General features: G+C 47.3%; 4 protein-coding genes across 4 annotated transcripts; 1 reads left to right on the top strand and 3 right to left on the bottom strand.

Annotated features, from left to right (window-relative positions):
- Positions 1-1,223: 1,223 nt before the first annotated feature.
- H6S33_004991 (uncharacterized protein) lies at positions 1,224-2,351 on the bottom strand (the record flags this gene model as incomplete). Its single annotated transcript, XM_044836699.1, has 1 exon — positions 1,224-2,351. The coding sequence occupies one exon, from the start codon at positions 2,349-2,351 to the stop codon at positions 1,224-1,226; it is 1,128 nt and encodes a 375-aa protein (XP_044690204.1).
- Positions 2,352-4,221: 1,870 nt separating this feature from the next.
- H6S33_004990 (uncharacterized protein) lies at positions 4,222-6,336 on the top strand (the record flags this gene model as incomplete). The annotated part of the gene is made up of 7 exons (XM_044836698.1): positions 4,222-4,645; positions 4,725-4,955; positions 5,393-5,611; positions 5,671-5,737; positions 6,066-6,126; positions 6,195-6,260; positions 6,331-6,336. 7 exons carry the CDS (start codon positions 4,222-4,224, stop codon positions 6,334-6,336), a joined length of 1,074 nt encoding a protein of 357 aa, XP_044690203.1.
- A 1,843-nt stretch (positions 6,337-8,179) lies between these two features.
- Positions 8,180-9,190, bottom strand: H6S33_004989 (uncharacterized protein; the record flags this gene model as incomplete). Its single annotated transcript, XM_044836697.1, has 4 exons — positions 8,180-8,339; positions 8,403-8,461; positions 8,520-9,056; positions 9,104-9,190. The coding sequence occupies 4 exons, from the start codon at positions 9,188-9,190 to the stop codon at positions 8,180-8,182; spliced, it is 843 nt and encodes a 280-aa protein (XP_044690202.1).
- A 3,280-nt stretch (positions 9,191-12,470) lies between these two features.
- On the bottom strand, positions 12,471-13,626 carry H6S33_004988 (uncharacterized protein; the record flags this gene model as incomplete). Its single annotated transcript, XM_044836696.1, has 3 exons — positions 12,471-13,043; positions 13,113-13,208; positions 13,285-13,626. The coding sequence occupies 3 exons, from the start codon at positions 13,624-13,626 to the stop codon at positions 12,471-12,473; spliced, it is 1,011 nt and encodes a 336-aa protein (XP_044690201.1).
- Between the last annotated feature and the right edge of the window lie 1,362 nt (positions 13,627-14,988).

Below are 14,988 nucleotides of genomic sequence, written 5' to 3'. Positions count from 1 at the left end.
GGGGAGGACGCGGTGATGCATGATGGACCCGCCATGACGCTTCCTTCTAGGGCGAGCTACGGGTAGTAGTACGGGTACTTCAGGGCAGGCAAATTACGGGGATGCAGAAGAGATCGTTCTCATCTATCGTCTTAGTACCGGAGGGGCGCTATAATAGTATCCCCATCAAGCCTACTATTAATTGATATCGATTACGAACTTGTAATCCACTGGAGATGGTATCGGCAATCAAGCAAAGCCGGCAAGTAGACGGTGTCAAAAAAAAACAAAAAACTGATAAATACATGTAGTAGAAACACCATAACCCAAAGTTCTATATACACTAGTGTCAATGATCATACTCCCCCGGATTCCCCCGCATTCCCCCTCCCCCCTCCCCCGCCCCAGCACCCACTCCCCTTACCCCCGACCCGCCGCACAAGCTCCCACCCTGGGCCCAAGCTTCATCCCCCCACCCACCCACCACACACACCCAAACCCGCGGCCTCTCGTTCCCGCTGCACATAACGGCACAACAGTCATTGACCACGCATCACAGGAAAGCACTCGGCCGAGTGAGTGTTCATGATCACAAACTATCCTTGAAGCAAGCGGTATGCCTATTGTTTGTAGGTTGCCGCTTTCGGATAGTAGTGGATGCGGGTAGTAGTACTGCATGGGACGGGACGGGACAGGGTGGAGGGTGGGGGAGGGGAAGGGATGGCGGCTGGCGGGGTGGGCGCTGGGGGTACGTGATACATGTAGTTCTTGTGTTACGGTTTTGGTGCGTGCGGGTGGTTGGTGGGCGGGTCATGGCGTGTCACTCTGTGTGTTCACTCGTGGTGGCTTACACTGGGGCTGTCATTGTCGTTGTTGTTGTTGTTGTTGCCGTTTGTTGTTGCTTGGTGGTGAGTGAGATCGAGATTTGATGAGCGGGTTGGTTGGGGTTGTGGCAATTGCAAGTACGAAAAGATGATGGATGAAAATGATGATTATGGTAATGAAATAAATCGCTTGTTGATTGTGCTTCTTTGTTTCTCTCTTTTTGTTGATCGTCGTGGGTACTTGTATGCCTGCTAGTGCACTTGGGACCCCGTGTTTCTTTTACATACACGGAGGTCTTTCCATTTTCATCACGAGAGCAAACGCACAAGAGAAAATATTCTGTATATTAAAATTCTCTCTAAAAGTCTATAATCCATCTATGCCTTCTAGCCATATATGTAACCACCACCAACCAACCACTACTGCACAAACTCCATCTCCCCATACCTCTCATCCGCCGCCCTCAACACCCTCCTCCCCTCCGCCGCCTGCCTCCTCCCCCCAACCATCATATCCACAAACGCACGCACATAAACCTTCTGCACCTTCAACGCCCTCAACCCATCGATGCTCCCCACCAGCCCCTCCGCCACATCCGGTTCCACCCCCCTCAGCCCCAGCAACTCCACAATCACCGCCGCATCCGTAAACGTCAGATGCCTCGCGTCCGCCAAATGCAGCTCCCTCCTCCACCCGCGCAGCTTCGCCCATAGCAAGCCCCAAGACTCGTAGGTAGACACGTAGTTCGCCGCGGCACCCAGAAACATGAACGACCCGCTGAAGCCCGTGTGCACCACGTCCCCCCAGATCTTGCCGTCCATGGCGATGCCGCCGCGCACGCGGCTGTCCACGCCCATGACGGCGGCGGCGGTCGAGCCGCCGAGGGAGTGGCCGACCATGGCGATCTTGCCGGGCGTGGTGGTGTCGTCGGTGCCTGGGATGGCGCGCAGGATGGCGCGCAGGTGGTTCAGGGTGTAGAGGGTGTCTGCGACGCGGGTGGCCTGGACCGCGAGGATGTCGGCGTCGGTGTAGTTGCTGGGGAAGTTGGAGAGGATGTAGGAGCCGTCGGGGAACTCGACGATGTCGGCTTCGTAGATGTAGTCTGTGACGAGGACGACGTGGCCGGTGGAGGCGAGGTCCTCGGCGAGGGCGGTGTGCAGGTAGCGCGAGGTTTGGTGGCCGGGGGAGAAGAGGACGATGCCGGGTTTGCAGGGGCCCGAGTAGGAGGCGTTGGTGTGGGAGTTGGGTTGGAGGGTGTTGAGGCCGCCGCTGGGGAGGCCGTAGGCGGTTTCGTAGAAGGTGGCGGTTGCGGGGGGCATGTAGGGTGCGAGGGGGGCCGTGGTGGAGTTGTCGGTGGGGTAGAAGAGTTGCAGGACGAAGGAGCGGGGGGTGTTGGGGGTGGGGGCGAGGGGGTCGGTGCGGTTTGTGTCGGTCACCTTGATGGATGTGGTGCCGACTTTGTAGCTGCCGGAGAGGGCGGGGAAGGCGCTCTGGGCGGAGGCCGAAGTGAGGAGGAGCAGTGGGAGGAGGAGGAGACTGGACAGCATTGTGAGTGTTACTCTTGCTTGATTGCGTGTAGAAGCTGTCTGTCTGGTGGAGATGCTGCCTGGTGGTTTGTTCAGGTCCTTGAAGTACTAGTCGTGGGCTGTGAGGTCTTATATAGAGATATATCAACTCCATGGCCATCCATGTCTGACATCAATTGGAGGACTGCATATATATAGCCAGCCAATGCCCAAAACTTAATACCGCCATTCTGCATTCTGCATTCTGCCTTGCCAGGGTTATGGTGCGCACACTCTTAAAGGCGACACGGCAGGGTCTGGAAGGGAAGTGGCTGCAAGGTGAGTTTTAGGCCAATCAGAAGGCCTGTTTCTAGCATTCCGCTTTTGGGGGGTATAAATGGGTACATGTATAATACATGTACTGTTCCACTTTGCTCAGTCTTGGCGCTTTTTACATGCGAAAATGCGGAATTTCAGACTCCCAAGGCTTCACAACTAGAATAGATATCAAAAATCTGGTCATGCAAGTTAAAGTTTATCACTAGTACTACAATCTATATGACCCGATTTTTTTTAACTTTTTTTGTTGAAAAGCCTTAGGCAATCGACTTTGCCTCATTTTTCGGTTACCTTTAAGAGCGGGCGCACCATACATGTAAGTACATGTAATTAGTTCACATTGCTGCCCTTCGATTCTCTCATATGCAACTTAGTTCGTGAGAGAATACGTACCCTTCTGCAAACCAGCTCCCACTGCCCAACTACAAGCAGAGCACCAAGAGCAGCACCGTCATCTCCAACTCGTATTGACACATTCCGCATCCGCACAACTCTCGCTCTCATCCGATTGGCGGTCGTGCATGGTGACACAGGTCTCGCAACGTTACACCGCTAGCACTGCGTATATACGTAACCCCCGTCCCTGCAGGCACAAGGGGACGACGAAGGGCTCATGGATGTTGATGTAGGTATGTAATCCAGGTACGAGCAATTAGACTACATACTCTGGAACCCCTTCCGGAAGCTTCTGTTCCCGCCTGGATCGATCCGAATAGGGCTATCATTTCCCGAGACATGCATGCCCTTGAGGAAGGAAGACTTCTTACCCGTACCCCGTCGCAGTGAGGCAGAATTCAATTCACAAAGGGCATTGAAATTGTACCTCTTGGTGCGAGTTGAAAAGACGAGGATAACCGTGATCTGATCTGATGACTGCGCCTACAGCTGTCTGTGCTCTGTGGAGGTTTGTAAGCCTTCTCATGGACGCGCGTCAGCAAGTCACGATGTACTCTGTTGTTTGGAAAAGATCTGGTGGATGCCTTTCGGAGGTGCATACATGTATTCTGTGGCTGATTCTAGTAACGCCTCGACTGGAGAGCCACTGTGTGGCGCTCTGTTCTCTTCGGTCACAATCAAGAACCAAGACTGAAGAGTTGAATACAAGCGAGGATGATTGACTAGAAGTCTGGGGGGCTATCTTGTCAAATAGGTCTACTGATGATGTGAAACTGTGGCCTCGTTTCAACATATCGCGATAGACAGAGTTCGCATTATAAATAGCCCTAACCCAGAAAACAGGGTCAATGATTGAGAACATCGTCTACCTATTGAGCGCAGCCAAGGTGCTTACAAGTGATAATCTATGTTATCTAAACTTACTCGCTTCTCGGCGTTATAAAGAAAGAATAGAAACGGGATTGTGCTTATTGTCTCCCACGGTATTGTCCAGGACTCGGAGAATAGGCCCGGGGAACATCAGCAACGCTGCGCTAAACAAAGTTAATGCGAAAAAAGACATGTGAACACCTCGAGAGGATCTGTGCCTTTAGCTTTCGTAGGTTCTATCTGGCTTTTCCTTCTGGATTCTGTCCTTGAACCAGCCATGCACTCTCGCTAATACATCGTGCCCACCATGCACTCCACCTCCACCATGAAAATCCACGCTTCCCTCCCCGAAAAACCAAACATCAATCCCTGCGATACCGCCTTCTCGCCTCCGCCAAACGACCCCCACAAAGCCCCACCACCGACCGCTTACTACCTCCTCCGCACCTTCCCAGCACGCCGTTCAACTCCACCTCCAATCGTAGAGACTCAACTAAGTCGCTTCTGGCTCACCACGCTGGTGATGTGGACGAGCTTTGCGGACATCCTCCCGCCGAGCTGGTTCTGCCCCTCACATAAGGTGCATGTGAAGCTCATCGAGGAGTTTGGGTTCCTGAGGAGGTACTTCTTTGCCAGTTGGGGAATCTTGCAGGTTCTGGATGACGCGGGGATGAGGGGTGAGGTTGGGTCGGTGGTGGTTGCGGCGGTGGGAAGTATTGGGCGTGCGTTAGGTTAGTTAGTTATATCATGTCGTAGTACTGCGGTGGGGGAAGAAGGTAGGAAGTGTGCTAATGGTGGTTGGAAACATAGTGAAGTTCCAGGAGGAGTGCGGGATTGCGGACGAAGACCTGCCGGGCACGATGATGACAAAGAGCTTTCTGCAGAGACAGGATGTGCAGGCGGAGATTGAGCGGGTTGTTCCGGCGGAGGAGAGGGTGCAGGGTGCGGCGAATCATAATTACTTTGTGGCTGCAGTTAATCTGCTGAGGCATGTGGTGGATTGTGCGGGTTATGATAGGGCTGAAAAGATGAGAGCATTGGGTGCTTGAGCTGGGGCTTTGCGGTTGGAAGGATTGGTTAACTAGATTGATTTGACGGCGACGGCGGCGGTCACGACGGGCTCGCCATGGCTGTGCTTCGTGTTTGAGTTACATGCTTTCTGGTTGAAAATGGTTTGAGTATTCGAGAGTCCAGTTAGATGTCTCATCGAGAAGACAGGAAAAAAAACTCTCGTGATCGGTTATATACGCCGTGGTTGATTCCGAGCTGATGATATAGTGTAATGGCAGCAGAAATTGAATTCCCAACTCCAGCAAAATATTTTCCTGTGAGCAGAAAGTAATAGAGGTTTAGTATGGTGTAAGGACGGACATGGGTGGCCACCGCCGCCGCTGACCAGATCCTCCGTCTTTAACTGGCATTATACATGTTTCATATCGTCAAAAGGTTCCTGGAAGCTTGCTTGTTACGCTGAATAGACCTGGGTAAAGCTGGAAAGAATAATGTACCTAAGCTTGACTTTATCGTTAGGAGTCTGGCTTTATTTGTGATAGTGACAAACATTAGGTTTAGAAGACTAATCTTTACCTCGTTCATCCTTCTCTTAGGACGAGTAAAAGTTCGTGATGCGAAGACGCTAGGTGATCGATTGGTTGCTAGACGGGCCAAGAAGTTTATGTGTGAAATGTGTAGAATGCGTTAGTATAACGTAGCAGAAGCCTTGTATAATCGAATCAATATTGATTCTATGGACTAGAGCATGCACTGCGCAGAAGAGATCATCGGAAACAAAACTCGAACCATAAATATGTCAACAAGACATGGTATAATCTGACCAAGTATCAGTTAGCTGTATGTGAAGTTGTTCTCTAGAATTACACGTAGTACCAAGCCGTGCCCGATTTTCCAAGGTGGCATCTTTCCGGTCATTTATGATCTGGAAGGCGGGTGTACTACAAAAGGCACTAAACATTCCCCTCCACCCGCTCGATTCGCTTTACAACCACCCTACATCCATCAACCGCCCTCAACGTGAGAACCAAGGCGAGCTCTGCTTCTTGAGAAGCCCAAGTCTCTCTTGTAGGGCGAGTGTACTGTAGTGATGAAAGAACACCTCTCTTCATCACCAATCATCGTACACGTTTCTCATAGGGTGCTTGTACTGCTGGAGCTGTATCAAGCAGCCTCCGGGTCCGTTTGGCTTCTTTATCCGGTTTGATACATCTTCAATTGCTAGTTATTGATTGCTGCCTGCTAATATATATTTATTCATGATCATAGGGAAATGCAAACGACATGTTGTGGCTAGCTCTAGGAATGGGGATATCCCCTTATATTCAGTTGATTGTGGGGGTGCTTTGTCTGTTATGTTATCCGTGTTCTGCTCAAATCAGACCTCTTACTAACCCATTTACAGAGGTGATTGAAGAGAGCCCACCTCATCATGCATTCCAATATTAGTAGTCCCCTTTCGACTCGCAGCGGAAATTGGACAGGGGAGATCGAGAACACATGGGATACATATTCCTGTGGCATATCCTCCCCATTATGACCATGGTCTTATGTTTCTACCGCAACCAAATATAAACACCATATGGTTTGGAGGGCCGGGCCTCCAGAGGGGTGACTTGTGGCTTTGGCAATGCCGATTGTAACAATTTTGTAAGTTTGAGTTTTGCCTTCTATCCACAAGTTACAGTTTCTGTTTCATTAACACGGGGTATGAATTCATAGCATCGTGTCCCCTCCTTCTTTGATGTCGCCGAAGGGATTCCAAGAGGAATAACTCTGAAAACATACAATTGGTGGACATTCGAAACCTCAATGCCATAACCGGCCTGCCAGGGTCTGGGTGCAATTTCATTCTGTAAATCGCAAAGGGTGTTTGATGAATGACATTTGTCAAACCAATTGAGCAGATAAAGTCAATAGTAGGCCTATAATTGAATATAAGAGTTCTTTCTGTGCTGTTTTTAGCTTTTCTTTCTTTCTGGTTATCATGCGCCGCGTCCATCTTGTAAGCATAGTTATTCCTTAAGTAGCTCTCTGGCAACAAACAAAGCATCATCTTGCTCTTCCTCTATGTAGCTACATAGACACATGCCCGCGGATGTCAAAAACAACCAGGCACAACGAAACAAAAGAACGATGAGCTTAGCAGCAAGAGGTGAAGCAAATTGGCCTTCCAACTCTCTGTATTTTGTATTTGAGCTACGGCAAAGGTTGAGATTACAAGACACTTCTCACTTTAAGTCGCGTCGTGCTTTCAGCTCCGGTTTAGTGTAAACAACTAGGGTTAATTAATTAATCTTCATTCATTTAATCAAAATTATTTTATTATATGATTGATATATTACCCACTGATACGTAGAGTATATAACAATTGAATTTATGCCCGACCGCGTATTTTATGTACTTGAACGGAAATTTCCTAATTGTAGCCAAATTTGTTCGTCGATCCTAACTGCTAGATCAGAGCTACAAGTAGGGGAAGTCGTAGTAGACGTGTATGTATACTTAAGTACCATCATTGAGCATCCCCGAAGTATCAATCCAAGCTAACTCTGCAGCCATTGAGATCACGGCCCAAGTATATGAGCTCGGGTATCTCGATTCCGGTGACCCACTTGCGATTTTATATATACGTATAACGGCCAGTGAGTGTGGCCAGCATCTATTACGAAAACGTAGAGCGCACATAACGCTTGTATTTACGTCCCCATTCGTATCATATCAGGCAGTGTGAAGAGCTTGTGGATTTGTATTAAATGACAGTATGTAAAAGCCCTGACGCCACCAAAGAATACAAATTTTCTTCAGAAAGTGATGACAGCCGAGTAATGACGAGTGATTGATCATTAGTTCTTTTTGTGTCACGACACTCTAGCTACCAGACCCGTCTCAAAGATTGCCAGTTGTTATCGCTTCAACACAGATAGGAATTAAGGTAGCAAAGTTAGCCATAGTATTCGGAAAACTATCAACAATTATATTCTGTCCGCATGCATTCCATCGATGACCTCTGTAGTCATTCTTTTCTCATCAACGCATTCTTAACTAAACGTATTTTAGTCATGAAATTTCCCTCCTATCGACACTACCTTAGAAGCGTCTATATCATTCAAAGCAAAAGAAGAAGAAAAGAAAAAAAAGGAGAAAAGAAATAACATCAAGAGGGAAAGAAAAAAGGTCATGTGAAGCTATCTAAATTGAGATGTACTCAATTATGTCCTCCACATTTCTTGTATCATCCATTGCTCACCATTTTACTCATCTCCGGCAATATCCATGTTTTCATTCTCATCGTTGGCCGAGCTAGCATGCTCATTATCCTCGTCTTGAAGAGTGTTTGCCTCATCGGTACGCTGCTCATGTTCTCCAACTGGAGTTGCTTCCGCGAGGGGCAGAGCAGTTTCGATGGTAGAACTGTTGTCACTGTGAGTGGCTTCCAATGCGTTCTGTAAGTTCATCATATTGAACCTCCCCAACCTCTCCGCCGTTGCTTGGCGTAAAATGTTTTCATAATTTCTGGACGGGATAAGTGAGCGCTATTAATGTTTTTTATTAGAATGTTTCTTTAAAATTCTTATAGACCTGAATACATACGTTACGAGTGAACTCTTGGAAGCGATACTCCACATTCGGGTCCCTTGATCTGTCTGTCAAATGACGAATAAAGCCGTCGAGGTGTTCCACGAATGCCTCGATTCGGCGGACTTCCTGTTCCAAGATTTGCAGGGCTGCTTCATCCAGGAGAATAGGAGGACCATTAATAATGGGATCCTCCGAGCTTCCGGAAGTGGTATCACCCTGAGAGGTACCCTGAGAAGTACCGTAAGAAGTAACCTGAGAAGTAACCTCAGAAGTAGCCTGAGAAGTAACCTGAGAGGTACCCTGAGAAGTACCCTGAGAAGTACCCTGAGAATCATGCATGGGTGGAATATCATCGTCAGAGTGATGAGCGGTGCTATTTTGGCTATTCCCACTAACAGAAGGTAGGTTTTCGACACTGCCAACGGTATCATTCTCATCACGAGGGTAGAGGATACCGCCAACAAATAATTCGTCATCGAGGGCCCCACGAGGGCGATATTCCTCGGGAAATTCATCCCAGGGAGGACCGGCAATAACGGGGCCCTGCTCCTAGTTTTATTTAGTAGAGGATTAAGATGGAAGAAGGGATAACTTACCTCACGCGTTTCAAGACGGGCATGCCTGATGGGGAAGTCTGGGATAGACTCTCTGGAAGCTCTACCGGGTTGGATAGATTGATGCATTATGTTTTTGATCGAGAAAATCTTTAGATTGTAAGGAATTGGTTCGTGATGAAGAAATCAAGGAATAGCGGTGGGTTTTAGATGGAAGAGATGATGAAGATGAGAGGTAAAGGTTGATTACTGAGGGACGAGCAGTGAGGGCTGAGGAGGAAGATGATGAGGGTGATAGAGATGGAGAAGGAGACGAGAGAAGGAGAAGAAGAAGAAGAAGGGGAGAGAGGAGAGGCTATATATACTCAGAGATGACCGGGCCAAGGCGAGCTGCCAAGTAAGAGTTTCAACTGCTCCTCCTGGCCTATACGCTTAATTGAGGCCAGAAATGCAGAGTCCATTATTCACCGCCATTTAGCTGCATACATATATATGCTAGAAATTGATCAAATATTTCAAAACTCACTCACCCCATCACAATAGGACAAAAATTCAACTGTACCAGGATAGTTTTATGTATATCCTTTCTCCTCCCTCGACATGTTCAAATTTATCAACGAAAATCTATGGAGTATCGAACGCCGATAGGGCCCGAGTGATATATCATGAAGGGCTGTACTGCGCATTCGAGGTAGGTGTGCGAACGCACGGGGACTCTAGTGAATACTTGGCACGACAGATATCGGTAGGTCCGTCTAACTCACTTTGAGTAAGTTGATTACGTACGTAGGTACCCTGCTATTTACAGTATTTCTATCATTGACTGACCTTTAATTTTACTTTGTCCCGTTTGGAAAATGTCTAGGCCACGGTGTGCTGAGAAGTACTGAGTGCGTAGTCTGTATACATATGCACTCTGCACTCTCTATCAAAAATTAGAAATCCCCCTAGCCAAGTGTTCGAGAAACATTAAAGAGGCTCGCCCTCTTCGAACACCGAATTATAATTTCCACTTCGCCCGATATATCCAAAAAGAAAAAGAGAAAAGAAAGAAAGAAAACCAGCGAGTAACCGCTTATTACGAAGCAAAGCCTAGTACTCTCGCGCGAGCGCTACGCCCATTCGTAGTTTTCACCGAAAGCCACCAGGGCAACAGAACTTCATATCGCTAGGCGCGTTACCCCGAATCTTTTAGTGTCTCTCAACCTACTCCGTGAGACCACCTCTGTTCAGTATGGCCTCGCAAAAAGTATATAGCGACCTCCAGCAAAAAGAATGCGACAAACCCGGATTGAACGGGTGACCTCCAGATGGCACCCCGGATAAGAGACTTCAGTCTGGCGCTCTCCCAACTGAGCTATTATCGCGTTGCAGATGAAGGTGGTCAAGCGTTGCGCTACAGGAATCGTCTGGAGTTCTAAAGTAAGGCTTGAGTGCACGCGAGGAGGGATTAGGAAAAGCATGAAGTCCCAAGGCAGCGAAAAAAGGTTGAGCGTCCGAAGGGAACAGCATCTGGCAAATGTCAATTTTTGCTCCTCACTCGAGCCCTTATCGTATTTTACGTTTCAAGATTTCAAAACCGTGGGTTTCAACGGCAGTGAACGCGCACTCGCCAAAGTATGTTCAGTCATCATCAGAAACATTGCACCTTATGTAGGCTTTTCCATATGAAATTCAGGGCATTGGCACGCATAGCTGCCGTCACTGGTCAGAACCCCAATTCCAGAGTTGATCTCGAAAAAAAAAAATGCGTCTTGGCAGAGGTCTTGAAAATTCGGTCGTTACATTAAAAATCTTGGCACGGAACCCTCTTTCAACCCCCACACAAGTTCTTCTTCAACATCCCCGACCATCTCACCATCCTAATACGTCTATCTTTGCATTTCCATCTATGGCTATTAAACTAGTATCTAAGATTTTTTAACGCCCTTGACCTCCCCCAAAACGAAACCTCGACCAAAACACAACCCGCAGCAAGCACTCTCACCTCTTTCAAATAGGAAAAGTTTCAACACAATCCCGGTTCTCCGTGGCGCAATTGGCTAGCGCGTTCGACTGTTATATTCACATGGCATCGAGAGGTTGACAGTTCAAGCCTGTCCGGGGAAGCAAATCCTATACTTTTACCTGTTCGTCCAACAGCAGCGAAGTCTTTTGACATCACAAACGCTATTCGGGATCTTCTTTATTTATTTTTGCTTTAAGGGAAGGAAAGATCACACCTAGCTTAAATTAATCACACCAAAAACAGAGTCAGGTCTATTAATATTTCAAGCAAGAAAAGCAATTGTGCTAGAGAAATGCGTCCTCGCTGGTCCAGCGAAGTGAAAACTACGTCTTATGCACTCTTCAGGCCGATATTGCCTGGTCCCAAAAGGTGCTCCCAGTCGGTGGCATTTGTTATCAATTCCGGGGAATTGCATTTTTACATAGCAAAAGAAAGTCAAGTAAACTACCAGCAAAAAAAAGTCAAAAAAATAAGCTTACTACCGACCCCGACGGGACTCGAACCCACAATCTTTGCCAATCACAGCTGTCAAACCGGAAAGCAATGCGTTAGCCATTACGCTACGGAGCCATGAAAGAAAGTTTACCATTTGCCTTATATATTCATCTCATCATATAATTTGATAATAAACTCTTAGACTTTGTGGGGTTTGAGATTACTGGACCTTTGAACTGACAGTTCTATGAAGTATTGTGCGCGTAGTCACCCTCCGTTCAGGTGTTGACCATGAGACAACAATGCCAAGTCTACAGAAAGCGAGTGATCATCTATGATGGCAACCGGACCCTGACCCTGAGGCTGGACAAGCACATACATGTGTTTTAACGTCAAGCGTGCCTCGAACCTAAAGTCAACCCACCTTATAGTACTATCCGAAATCCCCATCATCATTATCGACCACCTTTAATTTTCAGGGTTTATCCAGCCGGTTTTCTTTGTTCACTTGAAACTCTAGGCACAATGCTCGCTCATGCAGACTACAAAATACTCTAGATCTATATACCAGGCTGATAGAACATTCAGCATAGATGGCACAGTATTGACACTCGAATCATAGGCGGATTGAGACGACTCCGATAGACCTTTGGAGTGCAGGGTGCATACAGACGTCCAGCCTTTAGTAGCACTTCATTGAATTACGATCTATGGCCACGTATATTAGCCTACGCACCTATCGCCGAGTCACCTAGCTGACCAACATAAATACGATTCTCGACGCTATCTTAAGATGTACGAAGTACTGTCAAAGCACAGGAGCATGCAAGAAGCCCAAAAGTTCTCAAAGAGAGTTTTAGGCAAAACACATTATTTCAATTCCTTCATCTCGACTGCAGTTCAACAGGTACAAGAAGAAACTAAAAAGGACTCAATGATGTAATGCACTCCGAACTCTCTTCATGCTTAAGGCTCGTATGTCAACTCCTCCAATAACCACAGAGACGGCTTGATAGCTGTGCCCCAATACTTTCGTTCCTGTACTTTCAAAGCGTTTGCTTGCTTCTCCGTATCTTGACCCTGGAGCGGTCTCTCCTTGAGATGCTTGTTAGTGCGATTATCTCCTATGATTTTTTTCTCTTTCGGGTTATTGACGTGTTCCTTGTCAGATAACAGAGTCATATTGAAATGCTCTATGCGCGTGAGTTCTTCATACCCCAGTTCTTCACGGGCAACTCGGACAGCTTTCCACAACACCAACTCTTCGACGCACCATCGAATTCTTCTTATCATACCTTCGGTCAGAAATGTGTAATCCGGATCGATTAGAGATGCTCTAATTCCGTAGTTCTGGTTCCTGAGGCGCCAGTGATGCTGGGCAAACATCCCCGGATGAAGATGAGCAATGAAGTCATCAGAAGGAGTCACTAGTGGGGTTGTAACAGGTGGATGAGAGGACACCCTACTGAGATGGGTTTTGGATAATGGAAGTCGCCCCCCTGTAAGCTCCGATATATCGTGAGGATAACTAGCAAGAACCTGTCTAGGTATTGGCGGGTGCATCGGGAGAGCAGGGATTGTGTTTAGAAGTGCCGGTAAAGTTGAAACCTTGGACGGTAGGATCAAGAGTACAATTGAATGCTTAAGTGGTGTGCTAATTACTGCCGTTGTCAAGCCAAAGTGCTTAAGCAGGTACTTTTGTGCCTATAAAGAATTAAGAGGGGAGAGAATTAATATCAGGTTCCTAAGAAAAATGAGCTCAAGACGTGGAATCACGTACCTCTCTACCGCTAACCTCAGCCATCACCTTCTCTCGACATCTCATAACATCCATTGTTTCTTCGTATCGTTCACCGCAGACACAGATACGCCTCCATCCCGGGAGACTGGAGTGGGTTTGGCGGCCCTCGGAAGACGCGCTTTGATCAATCGCGTCGACCAAAGTTCTCGGTACATCTTCTTCATGTGCACTCAATATAACCTCTGTTTCAATCAGATTTAGTATCTCCATTGGAACAGAGGAAATTCCTTTCCTGTTAGAGTCAGACTCTTTCCCAGACTTGACAGTAGGAGACACCGCCGGGGGGGCTAGATCTTCAACCACTGTCTTGGAGTCTTCCATAACAAGAGGGGTAGACCCTCCTGACACCTCATCTCGAACCACATTCTCGTTATGAGACAGGATATCACAATCAGCGGTAGCATGTGGTACCGAGCGGGTAGCGACGTCAAAAGACGATAAATGGGTAGAGGAAATGACACGAGGAGGGTTAGGAGCGAAGCAATGGCATCCACGTAATGCTCTCATGACGGGGAGGAGACGTTGATGGGTTTTGATTGCTCGCAGAAGGTGCGTTGGATGCACAGGAATTCCCCAGACCAGTGAAGTCGAAGATCTTGCGCAACGAGGCATTGTCGACGCAAGGGCTATTCAGAATCAATTCTCGTGAGATAATTTCCTGGACAAAGAGTAGCCAAAATTAGCTAAGCGTGTGATGGGATGGTTTTGGAGCCTATGGAGGAATTGTGGAAGAGAAAGGCGGATGGGGATGGGTTCGTGTATTTAAGGTGTCGCGACATAAAAGAAACACGTTGCCAATCATAAAGGATCACTCGTGTGATGTAGACATCTTCACCAGATCTTTTTTAACGACATTATGTGTCCCATTATGTAGTGGTTGCCCTAAAATGATATATTTTGAGGGATTTATCTGATAGAAATAATATAAAGAGGAAAGCATCGTTTGACTAGAAGCAAATTTTGAATGAAGAGAATTGCGACGTTCTACTCTAGCTCTACAAAATCCTCGGTAAGGGTTCATGGCTTCTTGAGGCCGAACCTTTTTAGGTTGCCGGGATGGTTGGGTAGGGGTTCTTGGCAAAGACTCGACCTCTCTAAAAGATCGGCTTGAAAGCCGCACCAATTAAAAGCTGTTTTGTCACCACATAATGGAGGAAAAAGAAGAACTCTCTGGCGGGGAATGAACCCCGGTCACTCGCGGACAGTGTTAATGACAAGCGAGTATACTAACCACTATACTACCAAAGATTGCCTCCTATTCAAATATAAAGCATCAAAACCAATATTTCTTGGCATTGACAGCTGTACTTTGCTGATCACGGAACTTCACTCGATGCATAGACTCAACGACTACATGTACTGTGAATCTTTGAGCCAAGACCGGTTCCGTCCCGAAGGGCCAACCCGACGCACGGGACGAGCCCAACCGGCCCGAGAATGAACTGGTTTTAATGCCATGACCTTAACACTGCTATTTAATTAATGATTGAATAAAGGTAAATTAAGGATTTAATAAGGATTAAACAAGGATCGAATAAAGATTACTTAATAAGAATCAAAGGAGGATTTATGTGGCAAGTAGCTCGAGGCTTGTGGTATTGTAACCCTATGGCTTTTGCTAAGGGTTAGGTGAAGCTAATCCAGTGTTCCTGCACCGACAGGCCCAACCTCCGAAGTTACTTC

Source organism: Morchella sextelata, assembly GCF_020137385.1.
Source record: "Morchella sextelata strain SCLS chromosome Unknown scls_19, whole genome shotgun sequence".
NCBI lineage: Eukaryota > Fungi > Ascomycota > Pezizomycetes > Pezizales > Morchellaceae > Morchella > Morchella sextelata.
Note: the sequence above shows the minus strand (reverse complement) of the source record. Positions and strands in the feature narration are given on the sequence as shown.